At 33.8% G+C, this 18,521-nt stretch overlaps 2 protein-coding genes across 8 annotated transcripts; both read right to left on the bottom strand.

Moving 5' to 3' along the window:
- Positions 1–8,348: 8,348 nt before the first annotated feature.
- On the bottom strand, positions 8,349–9,240 carry LOC149192854 (uncharacterized). Of its 4 annotated transcripts, none has more exons than XM_089406475.1 (3): positions 8,856–9,240; positions 8,683–8,777; positions 8,349–8,584 (listed from the first exon to the last, which is right to left on the bottom strand). In XM_089406475.1, the coding sequence occupies exons 1-3, from the start codon at positions 9,172–9,174 to the stop codon at positions 8,561–8,563; spliced, it is 438 nt and encodes a 145-aa protein (XP_089262601.1). In that variant the 5' UTR covers positions 9,175–9,240; the 3' UTR covers positions 8,349–8,560. The 4 variants fall into 4 exon arrangements, with proteins under 4 accessions (XP_089262601.1, XP_089262600.1, XP_089262602.1 ...); XM_089406474.1 differs by having other exon boundaries at positions 8,349–8,547; positions 8,856–9,234; XM_089406476.1 differs by having other exon boundaries at positions 8,349–8,547; positions 8,683–8,746; positions 8,856–9,212.
- Positions 9,241–16,293: 7,053 nt separating this feature from the next.
- LOC149192853 (uncharacterized) lies at positions 16,294–17,242 on the bottom strand. Of its 4 annotated transcripts, none has more exons than XM_089406471.1 (3): positions 16,857–17,242; positions 16,685–16,779; positions 16,294–16,586 (listed from the first exon to the last, which is right to left on the bottom strand). In XM_089406471.1, exons 1-3 carry the CDS (start codon positions 17,173–17,175, stop codon positions 16,563–16,565), a joined length of 438 nt encoding a protein of 145 aa, XP_089262597.1. In that variant the 5' UTR covers positions 17,176–17,242; the 3' UTR covers positions 16,294–16,562. The 4 variants fall into 4 exon arrangements, with proteins under 4 accessions (XP_089262597.1, XP_089262596.1, XP_089262598.1 ...); XM_089406470.1 differs by having other exon boundaries at positions 16,294–16,549; positions 16,857–17,237; XM_089406472.1 differs by having other exon boundaries at positions 16,294–16,549; positions 16,685–16,748; positions 16,857–17,227.
- Between the last annotated feature and the right edge of the window lie 1,279 nt (positions 17,243–18,521).

Below are 18,521 nucleotides of genomic sequence, written 5' to 3'. Positions count from 1 at the left end.
CGTAATAAATTTTGTAGATGCTTTTATGCAATGTATTATGGGTGCGGGATATAAATCATACGAATTAAAAATGGGTTTATCAAACCCAAATTTTATATCCGACCCGGAATAAATATATGACAAGTTAGAAAATGAAAAGGAGGTTATTAATTAAAATGTTAATATTTATATAAGAAGTTTAGATTAACTAAAAGTAATGAATAAAGAAATGGTTCCTAATACGGCATACACACTGAAAGACACAGAAAGTTCTAGCGTGAATTGACATCTGTTCTTTTTATTGATTTTAAAAGAATGGTTAATTGGATGCCCAACAAATTAGATCTTAAAAGAATGGTTAATTTGATGCACACTATATAATACTAAATAGTTATAATTATTAAATTTCAAAATTATATCTTTTATTAATTATTACATATATATTGTGGACTAAATTACTTTTGTTGTTATATCCACGAAAAAACATGAAGAAAGGATTGGTATTTTATATTCCAATACAAAATATATAATAATTATAATATTTATAGATTTTTAGATTAAATTACTTTTGTTGTTATATCTACAAAAGAAAAGTTAACAACAAAAAAATAGGAAGAGAGGATTGACACTTTATATTCAAAAGCAAAATATATATTAATTATTAATATTTAAATAGTTTTATTATTTAATAGAAATAATAATAACATAATATATAATTATTATTTATATATATTCATAATATGGTTGAATTATATATTTATCAAAGATTTAAAAGAATGAAAACCTAAACTAATATGTAGAAAGATCAACACAAAATAAAAAAATTTAAATACAAACTCTAAGCACTAAAGTGGTTGTTCTCGTTAAAACAAATTTATTTTAGTTTATTGTTTTATGATTTTTATTATCATCCCTTTGGTTTTTCTTATAATACCTTCTTCATTTATTTTTTTGGGTAGGTGTATAGTTACTTTTCTACTAAATTGTACAAGCTACCTATTCTAAGTTAGTTTCCTATTTTTATACTAATATCTTAGTATTTTTGTACTAGAAATTCTTCAGGGCTATTTTTTCTACATTCTAAAATATCTTATATACTCTCAAATATGATTGTTTTAAAAAAATGTTCAATACGAAAAATTTCAATACAAACATTGCAAATATGATTTATAATAAACACATAAATATGATTAATAATAAACACATATGTTATAGAAAATTAAAAATAATATTTTTATAAAATATTAAATATTTAGATATAATTAATGAAAAAGAATATAACAAAAAACAACATGTTACATATAATATCATTATGTGTATATTAGCATATACACACATGGACTAAACTCATAAAAAATTAGACTTTTGCGGCATAGAAGAAGAAATAGGGTAAACTAAAAACCAAATTGTTCATAGATTAATGCATTTTCATTATATGACTTGTTTGTTAACAAAACTAAATATTTGGAGAAAATAGATGAAATAGAGTTTCCTAAAGGAAGCAAACGGAGTATGATGGAAGGAAATTATATAATTATTTAAATAAATTATTTTACTTGTTTTAGAAAATATTATCAATAAACAAACCATTATCATATTCAAAACTAGATGCAATATTTGTCTACCACTTTAAGGGACAATCTACTAAATACAATAATATTTACTTGAAAACCCATTACATAGATTCTATTATTATATATAACTAAAGCCTTAGTCACTTAATCAAACTCCATTAATGAGGCTGCATCCACTAACTGTTGGACCTTCTTTGATGAGGACACTTGACATTTATTGATTTTAGATGCTACTACCTCATAGGGAAGTACTTCATAAAGGTATCCCTCATTAGATTAAGTAACGAGCTATTTCACTAACTAAGATAGTTAGGGTAAGAACTTAAGATGACATCCCACTTACAAGGAAACCTTTTCCTAAGGGGTGGATATGGGGATACTGGTTAAGAGTCTTGTTTAGTTCCCATGTAGCATATTCAAGTTGTGGATCCTTCAATTGTATCAAAACTTCCTAGAAATGCTCTTAAATAGATGATGCTTGTGAACGATTGGAAGTACATTAGGATGAAACCAAATGGAACCCTCCTTGTCCAATTCCTTAAAATTGGTTTGAAATCTACAACTGGAACCAAGAAATTTCTTTCATTATGACACACAAAATATTAGTTGGAGCTCAAAATTATAGTTATAGTTGATTTGTAGGCCTATAGACCTATAGATTTGATGATGTTATATTCTCCAAAATAACTCACTTATGGTGGATGACCATATCTTTGAGTTAGGTCTATTTATAGGGTTGGAGACCCAATAATACCTAATAACCTTCTTTAAAATGACATTCAAAGTGATTTTTATTAACCCACTTCTTTACGGAATTATGATCCATTACTAAATAGATTTAAAAATATGAAGAATGTTATCATGGATTGTTATGGTGTTTTTGATCAGGCTACCCCTATGAGATCACTGACTAAGGTAGTTATCCATAACATACTCAAATGAGGTCACCTTAGTAAGAACATGATAGGAAATATTATGATGATGATGATGATGGTGGTTAACGTCCACTGAGACCAAATTGGTCTATCGGACCTACAATTTTCTTAATTTTTACTTGTCTGGCTCCTCGTCTTTCTTGGCGAGATTGGTGTTGTAGCTTTCTTTCTTTTCTCTACGGTCTTCCAACTTCCTTTGTCTTGCATCTCCTTCAATCAGAGGTAACTAGTGGACCCATTTCACTTTCTATTCAATGAAAAAAAAAAGTAAAATAATATTCTAAACATTTTCTAACTACTTCTACCTAGCCATAAATTTAGGTTTATATGTTGTATTGAGATTCAATTGGGTAATTTGAAGTGGAAACAACTCCTACTAGAAAAAACTATTGGAGGTAAGATCATGACTAGTCAAAATGGAGTTAGGAATGCCATGTTATTTAAAAATATATAAAAAAAATCATAAATAAATTATTTCAATGTCAACTATATATTATATAATGTTAAACAGAAAAAATAAATAGACACATACATAATAATTAAAAATGTTTAATACAAATTTGATATGTATATAAATTATTTTCACTTTACATTTCATTATTTTTATTAATTTTCATTAAGTAAATATTTAAAACAATAAAAACATAAATAAATAAAATAAAATAATTCATTTATCACATTTATATATCAATATATAAACAAAACATTAAAATAAAACACAGCATGAAAAATGTCAAATTTTATTTATATAAATTTTAAATTTTAAATATTAATATTTATTATTAATTATACTAATTTAATTCTCATTAAATATATCTTAATCTGGAAAAATTTTCATTAACTAAATATTTAAAACAATAAAAATAAAAATAAATAAAATAAAATAATTCATTTATCACATTTATATATCAATATATAAACAAAACATTAAAATAAAACACCACATGAAAAATGTCAAATTTTATTTATATAAATTTTAAATTTTAAATATTAATTTTTATTATTAATTATAATAATTTAATTCTCATTATATATCGTAATCTGAAAAAGTCATCAAATATTGAAATGGTTAAATGTAATATTTTAAGTGCAATGGATATTTAAATGTTGATATGAGAGGAATCAAATTTTTAAATATTAAGTTGAAAATATTAGTGCTAAAATGTCGATGGTGAATTTGATTCTTTTTCAAATAGATTATATAAATATATATATATATATATATATATGTTTTTTTATTTTTATTTTTTATAAAACAATAAAAATATTGATTTTTTATCCAATAATAACGAGTTTAAAATAACCAGTTTAATATATATATATAAAATAAAAAAAATCATAAATAAATTATTTCAATATCAACTATATATTATATAATGTTAAACAAAAAAATAAATAGACACACACATAATAATTAAAAATGTTTAATACAAATTTGATAGGTATATAAATTATTTTCACTTTACATTTCATTATCTTTATTAATTTTCATTAACTAAATATTTAAAACAATAAAAACATAAATAAATAAAATAAAATAATTCATTTATCACATTTATATATCAATATATAAACAAAACATTAAAATAAAACACCACATGAAAAATGTCAAATTTTATTTATATAAATTTTAAATTTTAAATATTAATTTTTATTATTAATTATACTAATTTAATTCTCATTAAATATATCGTAATCTGAAAAAGTCATCAAAATATTGAAATGGTTAAATGTAATATTTTAAGTGCAATGGATATTTAAATGTTGATATGAGAGGAATCAAATTTTTAAATATTAAGTTGAAAATATTAGTGCTAAAATGTCGATGGTGAATTTGATTTTTTTTCAAAAAGATTATATATATATATATATATATATATATATATATATATATATATATATATTTATTTATTTATTTATTTTTTATAAAACAATAAAAATATTGATTTTTTATCCAATAACCAGTTTAATATATATATATATATATATATATATATATATATATAAAATAAAAAAAATCATAAATAAATTATTTCAATGTCAACTATATATTATATAATGTTAAACAAAAAAAATAAATAGACACATACATAATAATTAAAAATGTTTAATACAAATTTGATAGGTATATAAATTATTTTCACTTTACATTTCATTATTTTTATTAATTTTCATTAACTAAATATTTAAAACAATAAAAACATAAATAAATAAAATAAAATAATTCATTTATCACATTTATATATCAATATATAAACAAAACATTAAAATAAAACACCACATGAAAAATGTCAAATTTTATTTATATAAATTTTAAATTTTAAATATTAATTTTTATTATTAATTATACTAATTTAATTCTCATTAAATATATCGTAATCTGAAAAAGTCATCAAATATTGAAATGGTTAAATGTAATATTTTAAGTGCAATGGATATTTAAATGTTGATATGAGAGGAATCAAATTTTTAAATATTAAGTTGAAAATATTAGTGCTAAAATGTCGATGGTGAATTTGATTTTTTTTCAAAAAGATTATATATATATGTTTTTTAGTTTTATTTTTTATAAAACAATAAAAATATTAATTTTTTATCCAATAATAACGAGTTTAAAATAACCAGTTTAATATATATATATATATATATATATATATATATATATATATATAATAAAAAAATCATAAATAAATTATTTCAATGTCAACTATATATTATATAATGTTAAACAAAAAAAATAAATAGACACATACATAATAATTAAAAATGTTTAATACAAATTTGATAGGTATATAAATTATTTTCACTTTACATTTCATTATTTTTATTAATTTTCATTAACTAAATATTTAAAACAATAAAAACATAAATAAATAAAATAAAATAATTCATTTATCACATTTATATATCAATATATAAACAAAACATTAAAAGAAAACACCACATGAAAAATGTCAAATTTTATTTGTATAAATTTTAAATTTTAAATATTAATTTTTATTATTAATTATAGTAATTTAATTTTCATTAAATATATCTTAATCTGGAAAAATTTTCATTAACTAAATATTTAAAACAATAAAAACATAAATAAATAAAATAAAATAATTCATTTATCACATTTATATATCAATATATAAACAAAAACATTAAAATAAAGAAAAATGTCAAATTTTATTTATATGATATTATTTATACTAATTTAATTCTCATTAAATATATCGTAATCTAAAAGAGTCATCAAATATTGAAATGGTTAAATGTAATATTTTAAGTGCAGTGGATATTTAAATGTTGATATGATAGGAATCAAATTTTTAAATATTAAGTTGAAAATATTAGTGCTAGAATGTCGATGGTGATTTTGATTTTTTTTTATATTATTTTTTTAAACAAAATATTTAAAATAAAATTGATTTTATCTAAACATTTATGGGAAGTTACTTGGCATGTCCATCACAAGTTTGTAAGTTCTAGGTTAAAATATCTTATTGCTAACTTATGGTTTTGTGTTTCAACTAAATGTTATAGGCTGTAGATATTATTTAGTGAAATTTATAATTTATTCATTTTCATTTTGGAATTAACATGTAACATTTTCAATATTAATAATAAAAATAACATATATGTAAATATTTTTGTGTATTAAAAAAAAAGAAAATATTCCAGTGTTATATATAAATATATATAAAAGTTTAATATGGATATATAAAAATATTATTTTTATTTCATTAGTAAATATTTCAAAAGATTTATAATTAGTATAGAATTAACATGTAACAATTTAAATATTAATAATAGAAATAGTAGATAGAAAAATAAATAAATTTGTAAATTCTAATAGATATTTATTATAAAAATAAGTTTATTTAAAGAGAGAGTTATAGTATATGGTTTTTTATTTTCAATAATTAAATTTTAAGTTTAGGTTCAAATTAAATATTAAATTGTAATGACCCCAGATTTATGTAAATTTGAAAGTTACTGTGGTAAAAGACTAATACAGTTGTTGTTATGTTTTAAACAAAACTGTGGCAAACTAATTCTGATTGAATAATTTAAATTTAAATATTTTCTTGGAATTGCTGGCAGCCTCTAAGAGGTGAATCTTAAAGAAAATGATCAGTTGTGATAACTGATGGAACTACCCTCCAAAAGAGGGAAAAACCCTGACTGAGGGATTCTGTGCTGTTGGGACAGACAGAGGAAAAACAAATCTTGCTCCAAGAGTAAAGGAGAGAGAGAGGTTAAGTCTGGTGAGGACCAGATAACCTGGCACAAGAAGTGCACTGTTCCTGTTGAGGGCTGGGGGCCTGCAGGATTGCTCGGGGGGAGAACACCGTCTGAAGGATGGATTCTCATGGCTGGGAGGAGAGCAGAATTTAAGTTCAGGTGACTTTTGTTTGAACAAAACCATTCCTGTCAGAGGTGATCAGGTACGGTTCCCAAACCAGTAGTCCCTGTTATAAAAAGCATTGTGTATGGAATTTACAGTAATTTATTTATGAAAGACTCTGTGTGATTCCTAAATACTGATGGGAAAATAGCATTTTGTGCATCTGTAAAGGTTAAATAAAAATTGTCCGTTAATGGACCAAATGAGTTAGCACTCAGTCAGAATTAATAAGGCGGAAGAGTAAAGTCAAGAAGGGCATGGGTGTACAGAACCCTACTCAAGGTTCGGCTACGAGGTAGCAGCCTTGATCCAAAAATTATTAATAAAGCAGTATTAATCAATTTGTTTAACAATGGACAGGTTAAAAAGAAAGGTGCCTTACAACCTGTGGACTGATGAGTGTCGTAGAACAGTGCATGAAAGAGGGTTTATGCCTTTATAGAGAAAGAAAAGGTATCGACTGCAACAGCAGAAATCTTGTGACAGCGAATAGAACGCTGGTAGATACCCTAGGTTTTCCAAACCACGTGCGTTCAACAGAAAAGCTCTGCGCAGAGAGCGTTGGATGACGGGTCACCTTATAGTATTAAAGGGTGCCATAGAACCTCCTGGCTTAAGGTAGAAAACCCAAGATGAATTTATAATAAAGAATGTACAGAACGAGAACATTTCCGTATGCTGTGAAGTACAGAGACGGAAGCATTAACTGAAGTGAAGAATAAGGCTCTGAGTATTAGAGCTAAACCTGATAACTATGAAAGTATATATTCATTTTAATGCATGCAAATAAAGAAAAACATTTATCTGTAAACCTGAGACGAGAATTTGTATCTGGCAATAACAGATAACCTTGTTCAATCTGAGCAAAGAACTGAGCATATGAGTAAAGAAGGGTGACTCCGTTAAACAGTAAATATATGTAAGCAAACCATAACTTTTCGGGCCTATGCATGCAAGCAAAGGGAAAGTAACCTTGTGAAACCGCAAGCCTGTGCATAAAGAACCTAACCACAGACACATATTTAATAGCCGCGGAACTGTATAATGAAATAGAAGTCATGCAAGCAACTAATCCTTTCACGGAATGAGGGATTGTTAACCAAACATTATTTACGCGCTAAGCTATGATAAATCAACTGGTAAACGTAACATTTCTTTTACAGAATCTATAGCATGACTATCATCATAATATGGTAAATGTCAAGACAGTGATGTCCAAAAGAAAAGACCAAAAACCCATATAGAAAATTAACGCGGTGACTCTATTTCTGAGAAAGAATGTACAAAATGAAATGTTCAATATATAAGTGAAATGTCTGTGGGCTAAGCAGAGTATTACATCATTAAAAGGCAAACTTATACTCTGAGTAAATTAATACATGTGCGAACAGAATCAGTTCCATTAAATACATTTATAACCCCATCTGCGCGTGGAGGCCAGATGTGAACATTCTTAAACATAGCTATGATCTAAGTCTGCCGCCAGTGGCTCGGCAATACAAAAAAGGAAGACCTCGATGGTTACCACAGAACCCCGAATTTCTGAAAGAACAACTTGTAACCATTAACACAGACAATCTTAGTTAAGCAACAAGCCGGATGTAAGGTTCTTCACCGAGAGCAACTCGGAGGGAACGAGACTACCAAATGGGGAAACTGAGACCTGCATAGACCATTTAAGGTATGCATGACGGTAAACCCTGAAATGTATTTGAATAAACCTACCCTTAGGGCATGTATGACTGTAAACCCTGAAATATTTCCGAATAAACCAACTTTCAAATGCTGAGAAGCTTACCTGGGTTTGATAGAAGTCGTTGCAGAGTAATCCCGTGGGAGTTGACCAAATGTAACCAGGGCCGCTGCACCAGGATTTGTCAAGGGAAAACCAAACTGCAATAAGTAATAAACCATGCGATTCCAGCCATAAAAAAAAATACAGAATAATGAACAAGAACACCTTCTTAGTACCTGTAAGGTTTAAAGCGAACAGGGTCCAGCTCCGGCATGACAGAACGGCAGTATAGTGCTGTTGATAGCGAACTCGAGGAGGAGTGAGGAACCATTCCGCAAAGACCGCGGACAACAAAGGAAACAATAGTGTGAATGGTCGATTAAATATCCACGCAAAACCCTGAACAATTTCCAGCCCTCCGATCTCAGGAAGAGATCTGGACCGTCGGAGTATGGCGGGAGTAGCTGGCGGAGGAATCAACGTTGGCAATACCGAGAAGTCACATGGCTGGGAGAACCAGGCCATGCCACCTGCCCAAGAAGGACGGGCGGACATAAAAGCTTCGGTGATCTGTCAATGAAGGGTACTGCGGTGGGATCCGAAAAGCCCACGCCATTAATACCAAGAGTTAAAATATCTGCAGTGACTGCGGAAGTTTAAACATTACATAACCTACCACCTGTACTGGAGATGTTGCCGCATGGAGACGTAACCGAGACCTTATCATAGGTGTCAATCAAATGAAATACATTGGGTAGCAATTGTATAATGTTAATATTGTATGCCAACCGTGTCGTGGGCCATATGTTTTCCATTCCATGCAAACTGTAACCTATACGTTTATCTTTGTAAAGTATAATGTGCAAATAAGGCTGGTGATCACATAATGAGCTGCAAGTAAAGGATTATCGTGTGTGTAATTTATATATCCAAAAGATTTTTTTTTTTATGTTAAAGTAGGTGTGACAAATTGGTATCAGAGCCCAGTTTCAACACTGTGGCCTCAAGTAAAGCATATACAGTATGCAGAAGGGTACACCAAGTAAAACTAATGCAAACCAACAAACGTACTTAACTGTGTTTTGTTATCTGGAATGAAATACAGAATTGCAATAGCTGGCAGTTAATCAAAGTGGAGACAAAATGCAAGGACCCAGCAGTAACCCTCAAGAGAATGCAGGACTGTGGGTGCAACTGGATGCAGAATCACGGAGTACTAATCTTGCAATCCTGGAAACTGTCCAGGAATTGAAAAATGAAATGGCACGGTTGCGAGAGGACAACGCACGTCTAACAGTTGAACAGGAAAAGATTCTGAAGAGCCTGTCAGACAGGCAAAACCCACCCCTGTCCAACCCCAGTGCAGAACAGCAAAGGGTAACAGAAGATCAAGATTATCAAATGGAACCTGAACATTCTGAAGATAAGGAGGATCACTCTGATAATGCACCCCAACAGCAAACATCAAAACGTCAGAAAGTGGAATTGCAGGGAGAATTTCGAAAGATTAAACCTCCACATTTTGATGGTGAGCAGGAGGAAGCTGCTGAAGCCTGGTTGATCAATATGAACAAGTATTTTCAGTTGTATGAGTACGACCACAACCTGAAAGCAAGATTGGCAATCTTCCAGTTACAGGGCAAGGCAACCTTGTGGTGGGAGGAAATCAAGATTGTCAAGGGGGTCAGCGAACGAACTATTACATGGGAAAAGTTCCAGAAGTATTTCAAGGAGAGGTACCTGACAGAGCGCTTCTATGATGAGAAGGCCAGAGAATTCCACGACTTAAGACTGGGACAGCAAACCATGGACGAGTTCATTAACCGGTTTACCTCACTGCTACGTTATGTACCTTACATTAAGGAGGAGAAGGCCAAGGTTCAGAGGTTTGTGAGCAGCCTACCGTCATACATAAGGGAAAGGATTGAATTTGATAACCCTAGAACCATGGATGAAGCCATCCGTAAGGCGAGAATCTGTTACCAGCAGAGTAAACAGAAGGGGGACACTTCAAGTAAGAGATGGAATGAGAAAAGAAGTGGTCGGGTGGTTGGAAGCAGCAAAGGAGGTCGCGGCAGTGGGAATAAGGGTGCTGGTAAAGGACTAAGTAGTAGACCTGTTGCAAGGAACGTGCCCCGGTCCAGACCAATGAGCGAATCTAAGGCAAATGAGCAGTCTGTTAGACCAGATGGTGAGGGGATGACCAGACCACCAGTGCAATGCTGGGGTTGTGGAGGACCCCACTATGTTAAAAATTGTCCACAGAGGAAAGGAACAGACCAGATATCTCAGATACATGAGGCATCAACGGTTGGGGACGTGGCACGTAGCGTACCCAGAATCAATGCAGCGCTGGAGGACCGTCAAGCGGAGTACCAGCCATCTATGATTGAGTTCGAAGGTAAGATCGCAAACCTATCCATAGCTGTTCTTATAGACCCAGGGGCTACCTTAAGTTATATTAGTCCAAAAATTGTAGAACAGTGTAAACTGCAAGCTGAAAAATTCAAGAATCCATGGCTGGTCCAACTAGCTACAGGAGCCAAGAGACGAGTCTTGGCCAAGGTAAATAATTGTGCCTTAGCCTTAGCAGGGCAGCCAGTAGTGGCAGATTTGAATGTGTTACCGTTGGGCTCCTACGATATTTTGATTGGGATGGACTGGCTGGAGAAACACTGGTCCTTGGTGAACTGCAAGACCAAGACCATATATTATAAAGATGATCAGGGGGATCAGCAAGAATTACAAGGAATTAGACACCCTGTACAGATCCGACCCATTACAGCTACCCAGCTAGCTAAGTGCATCAAGAAGAAATGTCAAATCTACGCTATCCAGGTGGGGTATGCAAATCAAAAGGACAAAACTGCCATGCTGGGTAACATTCCGATAGTGCAAGAGTTTGCAGATGTTTTTCCCGAGGAAGTGCCGGGATTACCACCAAAACGGGATGTGGATTTCACTATTGAGCTAATTCCAGGAGCAGCACCTGTATCACGGGCACCCTATCGTATGAGTGTGCCAGAACTAACAGAATTAAAGATGCAGCTACAAGAACTATTAGATAAAAACTATATCAGACCCAGCGTGTCGCCTTGGGGAGCCCCAGTGCTGTTCGTCAAAAAGAAAGATGGAACCTTTCGGATGTGCATTGATTATCGCCAGTTAAATAAGCTTACAATCAAAAACAAATATCCTTTGCCTAGAATCGACGAGCTCTTTGATCAGGTGAAGGGAGCCACGGTATTTTCAAAAATTGATCTGCGATCTGGTTACCATCAGATCAGAATAAAAGAGGAAGATATCGCTAAGACCGCCTTCAGAACGCGGTATGGGCATTATGAGTTCATGGTGTTACCCTTTGGGCTGACAAATGCACCTGCCACTTTCATGTGCTTGATGAACAGTGTGTTTCATCGGTTTTTAGATAAATTTGTGCTGATATTCATAGATGACATCCTGATTTACAGCAAATCAAGGAAGGAACATGAGGAGCACCTTAGATTGGTGTTGCAAACTTTGCGGGAACATCAATTATATGCAAAGTTCAGTAAATGCGACTTTTACAAGGAGGAGATACAATATTTGGGCCACGTGATCACTAAAGAAGGCATTGCAGTGGACCCTGAAAAGATTAGAACTATAATGGAGTGGCCTATACCAAAGGACGTGGCAGATATTAGGTCCTTTATGGGGTTAGCAGGGTATTATAGAAGATTTGTCGAAGGCTTTTCGAGAGTAGCATACCCAATCACCTCTTTGCAAAAGAAAGGAAAAGTATTTAAGTGGACCTCAGAGTGCCAGAAGAGCTTTGAACAGCTCAAGCACTTACTCACTACTGCACCTATATTAAGTATAGCTGATCCTAACAAGGATTACGTGGTCTGCACGGACGCAAGTAAAGAAGGTGTGGGAGGAGTGCTGATGCAGGAAGGAAGAGTCATTGCTTATGAGTCCAGAAAGCTGAAAGAGCATGAGCAGAAGTATTCTGCTTATGACATGGAGTTGGCTGCTGTCATTCATGCCCTGAAAATGTGGCGACATTACCTTTTGGGCAGAAAATTTCTGTTATTAACAGACCACCACAGTTTAACGAACTACTTCAGTCAACCCACCTTAAATACGAGACAAGCTCGCTGGGCTGACTTCCTAAGTGGGTTCGACTTTGAAATTAAGCATCTAAAGGGTAAGGAGAACCGAGTAGCGGATGCATTAAGTCGGAAGGTGCAATGCGTGTGCAAAATTTCAGTTAGTAAGTGGCAAAGTACCTTAGTGGAAAAGATAAAAATAGCGGCTGAACAAGATGTTGTTTATCAGCACATCAAACAGCAATTACAGCAGCAATCTGATAAGGAATTACAGCAAGGGTACAAACTAGATGATGCTGATATGTTGTGCTTTAATAATAAGCTGTATGTGCCCAATGAAGACAGCATTAAGAAGCTGATTTTGGATGAATTTCATACCAGCCATTATACGGGACATCCGGGCTACCAGAAAATGGTTACCGCACTCCGCAAAGAGTACTACTGGCCAAAAATGAAGAAAGAGATAGCTGAGTATTTAGCACGCTGTCTAGAATGTCAGCAAATTAAGGCGGAACACATGCACCCAGCAGGGCTGTTACAACCTCTACCCATTCCGGAATGGAAGTGGGAGACTATCTCCATGGATTTTATAACGGGACTGCCCAAAACCAAGAAGAATAATGATTCCATTATGGTGGTAGTGGATAAGCTGAGCAAGGCAGCACACTTCATACCTGTGCAGTCGACATACAGGGCTGTACAAATTGCCCATATTTTCATGCAGCATGTGTTCAAATTGCATGGACTGCCGAAAGTGATTATCTCCGATCGGGATGTCAAGTTTACATCAACCTTTTGGAGGACCTTGTTTGCTGAACTGGGAACACAGCTGAACTTTAGTACAGCTTATCATCCCCAAACAGATGGTCAAACAGAACGAGTAAATCAAGTTGTGGAGGACATGCTGAGAGCATGCGTTATGATGAAGCCGACTCAATGGGAGGACTATCTCCACTTAGTCGAATTCGCATACAACAATGGATACCATTCCTCAACTCAGATGAGTCCTTTTGAGGTTATGTATGGGCGGAAGTGCCGCACACCCGCAAGCTGGGGTGGACCGGAGGACAGGTTGCGAATTGGTCCTGATATGTTACAGGAAATGGAGAACACAGTGAAAAGGGTGCGTAATAACTTGAAAGCCGCTCAGGACAGGCAGAAAAGTTTCGCTGATCGAAAGAGAAGATTTAAGGAATTCCAGGTTGGGGATCATGTGTTTGTGAGGATCCAACCAAGAAGGAGTACCTTGCAGTGGAGCGGATGTGCCAAACTAGCACCTCGTTACTTTGGACCTTTCCAGATCTTGGCCAAAGTAGGACCGGTCGCTTACCAACTTTCCCTACCAAGCCATATTAGGATTCACAATGTGTTTCACGTATCCGTATTAAAGCAATACGTTTACGATCCTAAACATGTGATTCAATGGCAGAATGTGCGGGTAAGAAGTAATCTGGTTATTATGGATAAGCATTGGTTATAAACTGAAAAATAACTAAATCCGTTGTTGTTTGCAGGTCGAGCCGGAAGGCGAGGTTCTGGTCGAACCACTGACCATTCTCGACCGGAGAGAAGTGCAGCTGCGGAAACAAGTTATTTCCCAAGCTAAAGTGCAGTGGCAGCACTATGGACCAGAGGCCGCTTGGGAAGATGAGGAACTCCTTAGAGAGCCTTATCCAAATCTTTTTACAGGAGATAGACATCGGGACGATGTCCAATCTCAGGAGGGGGAGATGTAATGACCCCAGATTTATGTAAATTTGAAAGTTACTGTGGTAAAAGACTAATACAGTTGTTGTTATGTTTTAAACAAAACTGTGGCAAACTAATTCTGATTGAATAATTTAAATTTAAATATTTTCTTGGAATTGCTGGCAGCCTCTAAGAGGTGAATCTTAAAGAAAACGATCAGTTGTGATAACTGATGGAACTACCCTCCAAAAGAGGGAAAAACCCTGACTGAGGGATTCTGTGCTGTTGGGATAGAAAGAGGAAAAACAAATCTTGCTCCAAGAGTAAAGGAGAGAGAGAGGTTAAGTCTGGTGAGGACCAGATAACCTGGCACAAGAAGTGCACTGTTCCTGTTGAGGGCTGGGGGCCTGCAGGATTGCTCGGGGGGAGAACACCGTCTGAAGGATGGATTCTCATGGCTGGGAGGAGAGCAGAATTTAAGTTCAGGTGACTTTTGTTTGAACAAAACCATTCCTGTCAGAGGTGATCAGGTACGGTTCCCAAACCAGTAGTCCCTGTTATAAAAAGCATTGTGTATGGAATTTACAGTAATTTATTTATGAAAGACTCTGTGTGATTCCTAAATACTGATGGGAAAATAGCATTCTGTGCATCTGTAAAGGTTAAATAAAAACTGTCCGTTAATGGACCAAATGAGTTAGCACTCAGTCAGAATTAATAAGGCGGAAGAGTAAAGTCAAGAAGGGCATGGGTGTACAGAACCCTACTCAAGGTTCGGCTACGAGGTAGCAGCCTTGATCCAAAAATTATTAATAAAGCAGTATTAATCAATTTGTTTAACAATGGACAGGTTAAAAAGAAAGGTGCCTTACAACCTGTGGACTGATGAGTGTCGTAGAACAGTGCATGAAAGAGGGTTTATGAATTTATAGAGGAAGAAAAGGTATCGACTGCAACAGCAGAAATCTTGTGACAGCGAATAGAACGCTGGTAGATACCCTAGGTTTTCCAAACCACGTGCGTTCAACAGAAAAGCTCTGCGCAGAGAGCGTTGGATGACGGGTCACCTTATAGTATTAAAGGGTGCCATAGAACCTCCTGGCTTAAGGTAGAAAACCCAAGATGAATTTATAATAAAGAATGTACAGAACGAGAACATTTCCGTATGCTGTGAAGTACAGAGACGGAAGCATTAACTGAAGTGAAGAATAAGGCTCTGAGTATTAGAGCTAAACCTAATAACTATGAAAGTATATATTCATTTTAATGCATGCAAATAAAGAAAAACATTTATCTGTAAACCTGACACGAGAATTTGTATCTGGCAATAACAGATAACCTTGTTCAATCTGAGAAAAGAACTGAGCATATGAGTAAAGAAGGGTGACTCCGTTAAATAGTAAATATATGTAAGCAAACCATAACTTTTTGGGCCTATGCATGCAAGCAAAGGGAAAGTAACCTTGTGAAACCGCAAGCCTGTGCATAAAGAACCTAACCACAGACACATATTTAATAGCCGCGGAACTGTATAATGAAATAGAAGTCATGCAAGCAACTAATCCTTTCACGGAATGAGGGATTGTTAACCAAACATTATTTACGCGCTAAGCTATGATAAATCAACTGGTAAACGTAACATTTCTTTTACAGAATCTATAGCATGACTATCATCATAATATGGTAAATGTCAAGACAGTGATGTCCAAAAGAAAAGACCAAAAACCCATATAGCAAATTAACGCGGTGACTCTATTTCTGAGAAAGAATATACAAAATGAAATGTTCAATATATAAGTGAAATGTCTGTGGGCTAAGCAGAGTATTACAGCATTAAAAGGCAAACTTATACTCTGAGCAAATTAATACATATGCGAACAGAATCAGTTCCATTAAATACATTTATAACCCCATCTGCGCGTGGAGGCCAGATGTGAACATTCTTAAACATAGCTATGATCTAAGTCTGCCGCCAGTGGCTCGGCAATACAAAAAAGGAAGACCTCGATGGTTACCACAGAACCCCGAATTTCTGAAAGAACAACTTGTAACCATTAACACAGACAATCTTAGTTAAGCAACAAGCCGGATGTAAGGTTCTTCACCGAGAGCAACTCGGAGGGAACGAGACTACCAAATGGGGAAACTGAGACCTGCATAGACCATTTAAGGTATGCATGACGGTAAACCCTGAAATGTATTCGAATAAACCGACCCTTAGGGCATGTATGACTGTAAACCCTGAAATATTTCCGAATAAACCAACTTTCAAATGCTGAGAAGCTTACCTGGGTTTGATAGAAGTCGTTGCAGAGTAATCCCGTGGGAGTTGACCAAATGTAACCAGGGCCGCTGCACCAGGATTTGTCAAGGGAAAACCAAACTGCAATAAGTAATAAACCATGCGATTCCAGCCATAAAAAAAATACAGAATAATGAACAAGAACACCTTCTTAGTACCTGTAAGGTTTAAAGCGAACAGGGTCCAGCTCCGGAATGACAGAACGACAGTATAGTGCTGTTGATAGCGAACTCGAGGAGGAGTGAGGAACCATTCCGCAAAGACCGCGGACAACAAAGGAAACAATAGTGTGAATGGTCGATTAAATATCCACGCAAAACCCTGAACAATTTCCAGCCCTCCGATCTCAGGAAGAGATCTGGACCGTCGGAGTATGGCGGGAGTAGCTGGCGGAGGAATCAACGTTGGCAATACCGAGAAGTCACATGGCTGGGAGAACCAGGCCATGCCACCTGCCCAAGAAGGACGGGCGGACATAAAAGCTTCGGTGATCTGTCAATGAAGGGTACTGCGGTGGGATCCGAAAAGCCCACGCCATTAATACCAAGAGTTAAAATATCTGCAGTGACTGCGGAAGTTTAAACATTACATAACCTACCACCTGTACTGGAGATGTTGCCGCATGGAGACGTAACCGAGACCTTATCATAGGTGTCAATCAAATGAAATACATTGGGTAGCAATTGTATAATGTTAATATTGTATGCCAACCGTGTCGTGGGCCATATGTTTTCCATTCCATGCAAACTGTAACCTATACGTTTATCTTTGTAAAGTATAATGTGCAAATAAGGCTGGTGATCACATAATGAGCTGCAAGTAAAGGATTATCGTGTGTGTAATTTATATATCCAAAAGATTTTTTTTTATGTTAAAGTAGGTGTGACATAAATTAAATATTAAATTGATATATGAGATTTTTCTATTTAATGTTTATAAACATATTTATATTTTAACTTTTTTTAATTTGAATCTCTAACATTTTATCAAAGAAACATATAATCTTAACAATGATTGTAGGGTTGTTAGAAGACTACACATTCAAGCAGCATCATGGGCAAGTTATATGTTTTGAAAAACTGTGGAAAGGTGGGGCACGATGTGTGGGGCAGTGCATGAAAGGGCAGAGGTCGCACTAATGTTGGGGCACGATGCATAATTTTGGTGGACGATTTGTTTGGCAACCAGGCAACTCCCAAAATGTTATAAATTGTAAACTTTGTATATTGTTTACGTAAGTTTGGTAAGCGTTGGGAAAATTGTTGGTAGTTACCACCTACCATCATAACTATGTTTTGTACAATATAACATATTGTTCATTGTTGTTTATAGTTCTCGCACAACGTCGTTAATTGAAGTAAATATGATTTTCTTGCGCCTACCATCATAACTATGTTTTGTACAATATAACATATTGCTCATTGTTGTTTATAGTTCTCGCACAACGTAGTTAATTGAAGTAAATATGATTTCCTTGCATAAGTGACAACATCTCCCTCGTATATTTTTAATATTTTTTAACCTAACGTTAAGTTAGGTGACAACATCATCTCCCTCATATACATACACTAGGACTCCCTCATACACTGGATTGTAGAGAGGCTCTCTGCGCAATAACATAGGAGGCATTACAACATCTCTTCGTGGAATGATGATCCTATTGACGCAATAATTAACCATGTAAAAAATCAAATTCTCCATTATTAATTATGGAAAGTTATTTTAAACTCGTTATTATTGGATAAAAAATCAATATTTTTATTGTTTTATAAAAAATAAAAATGAAAACAAATATCTATATATATATATTTTATATATATATA

The sequence above is a fragment of the Pinus tabuliformis genome, chromosome 2_2, assembly GCF_031772625.1.
Source record: "Pinus tabuliformis cultivar Carrire ecotype Pingquan chromosome 2_2, CPIR1, whole genome shotgun sequence".
NCBI classification, from domain to species: domain Eukaryota; kingdom Viridiplantae; phylum Streptophyta; class Pinopsida; order Pinales; family Pinaceae; genus Pinus; species Pinus tabuliformis.
The sequence above is the reverse complement of the archived record's forward strand: the minus strand, read 5'-3'. Positions and strand labels throughout refer to the sequence as shown.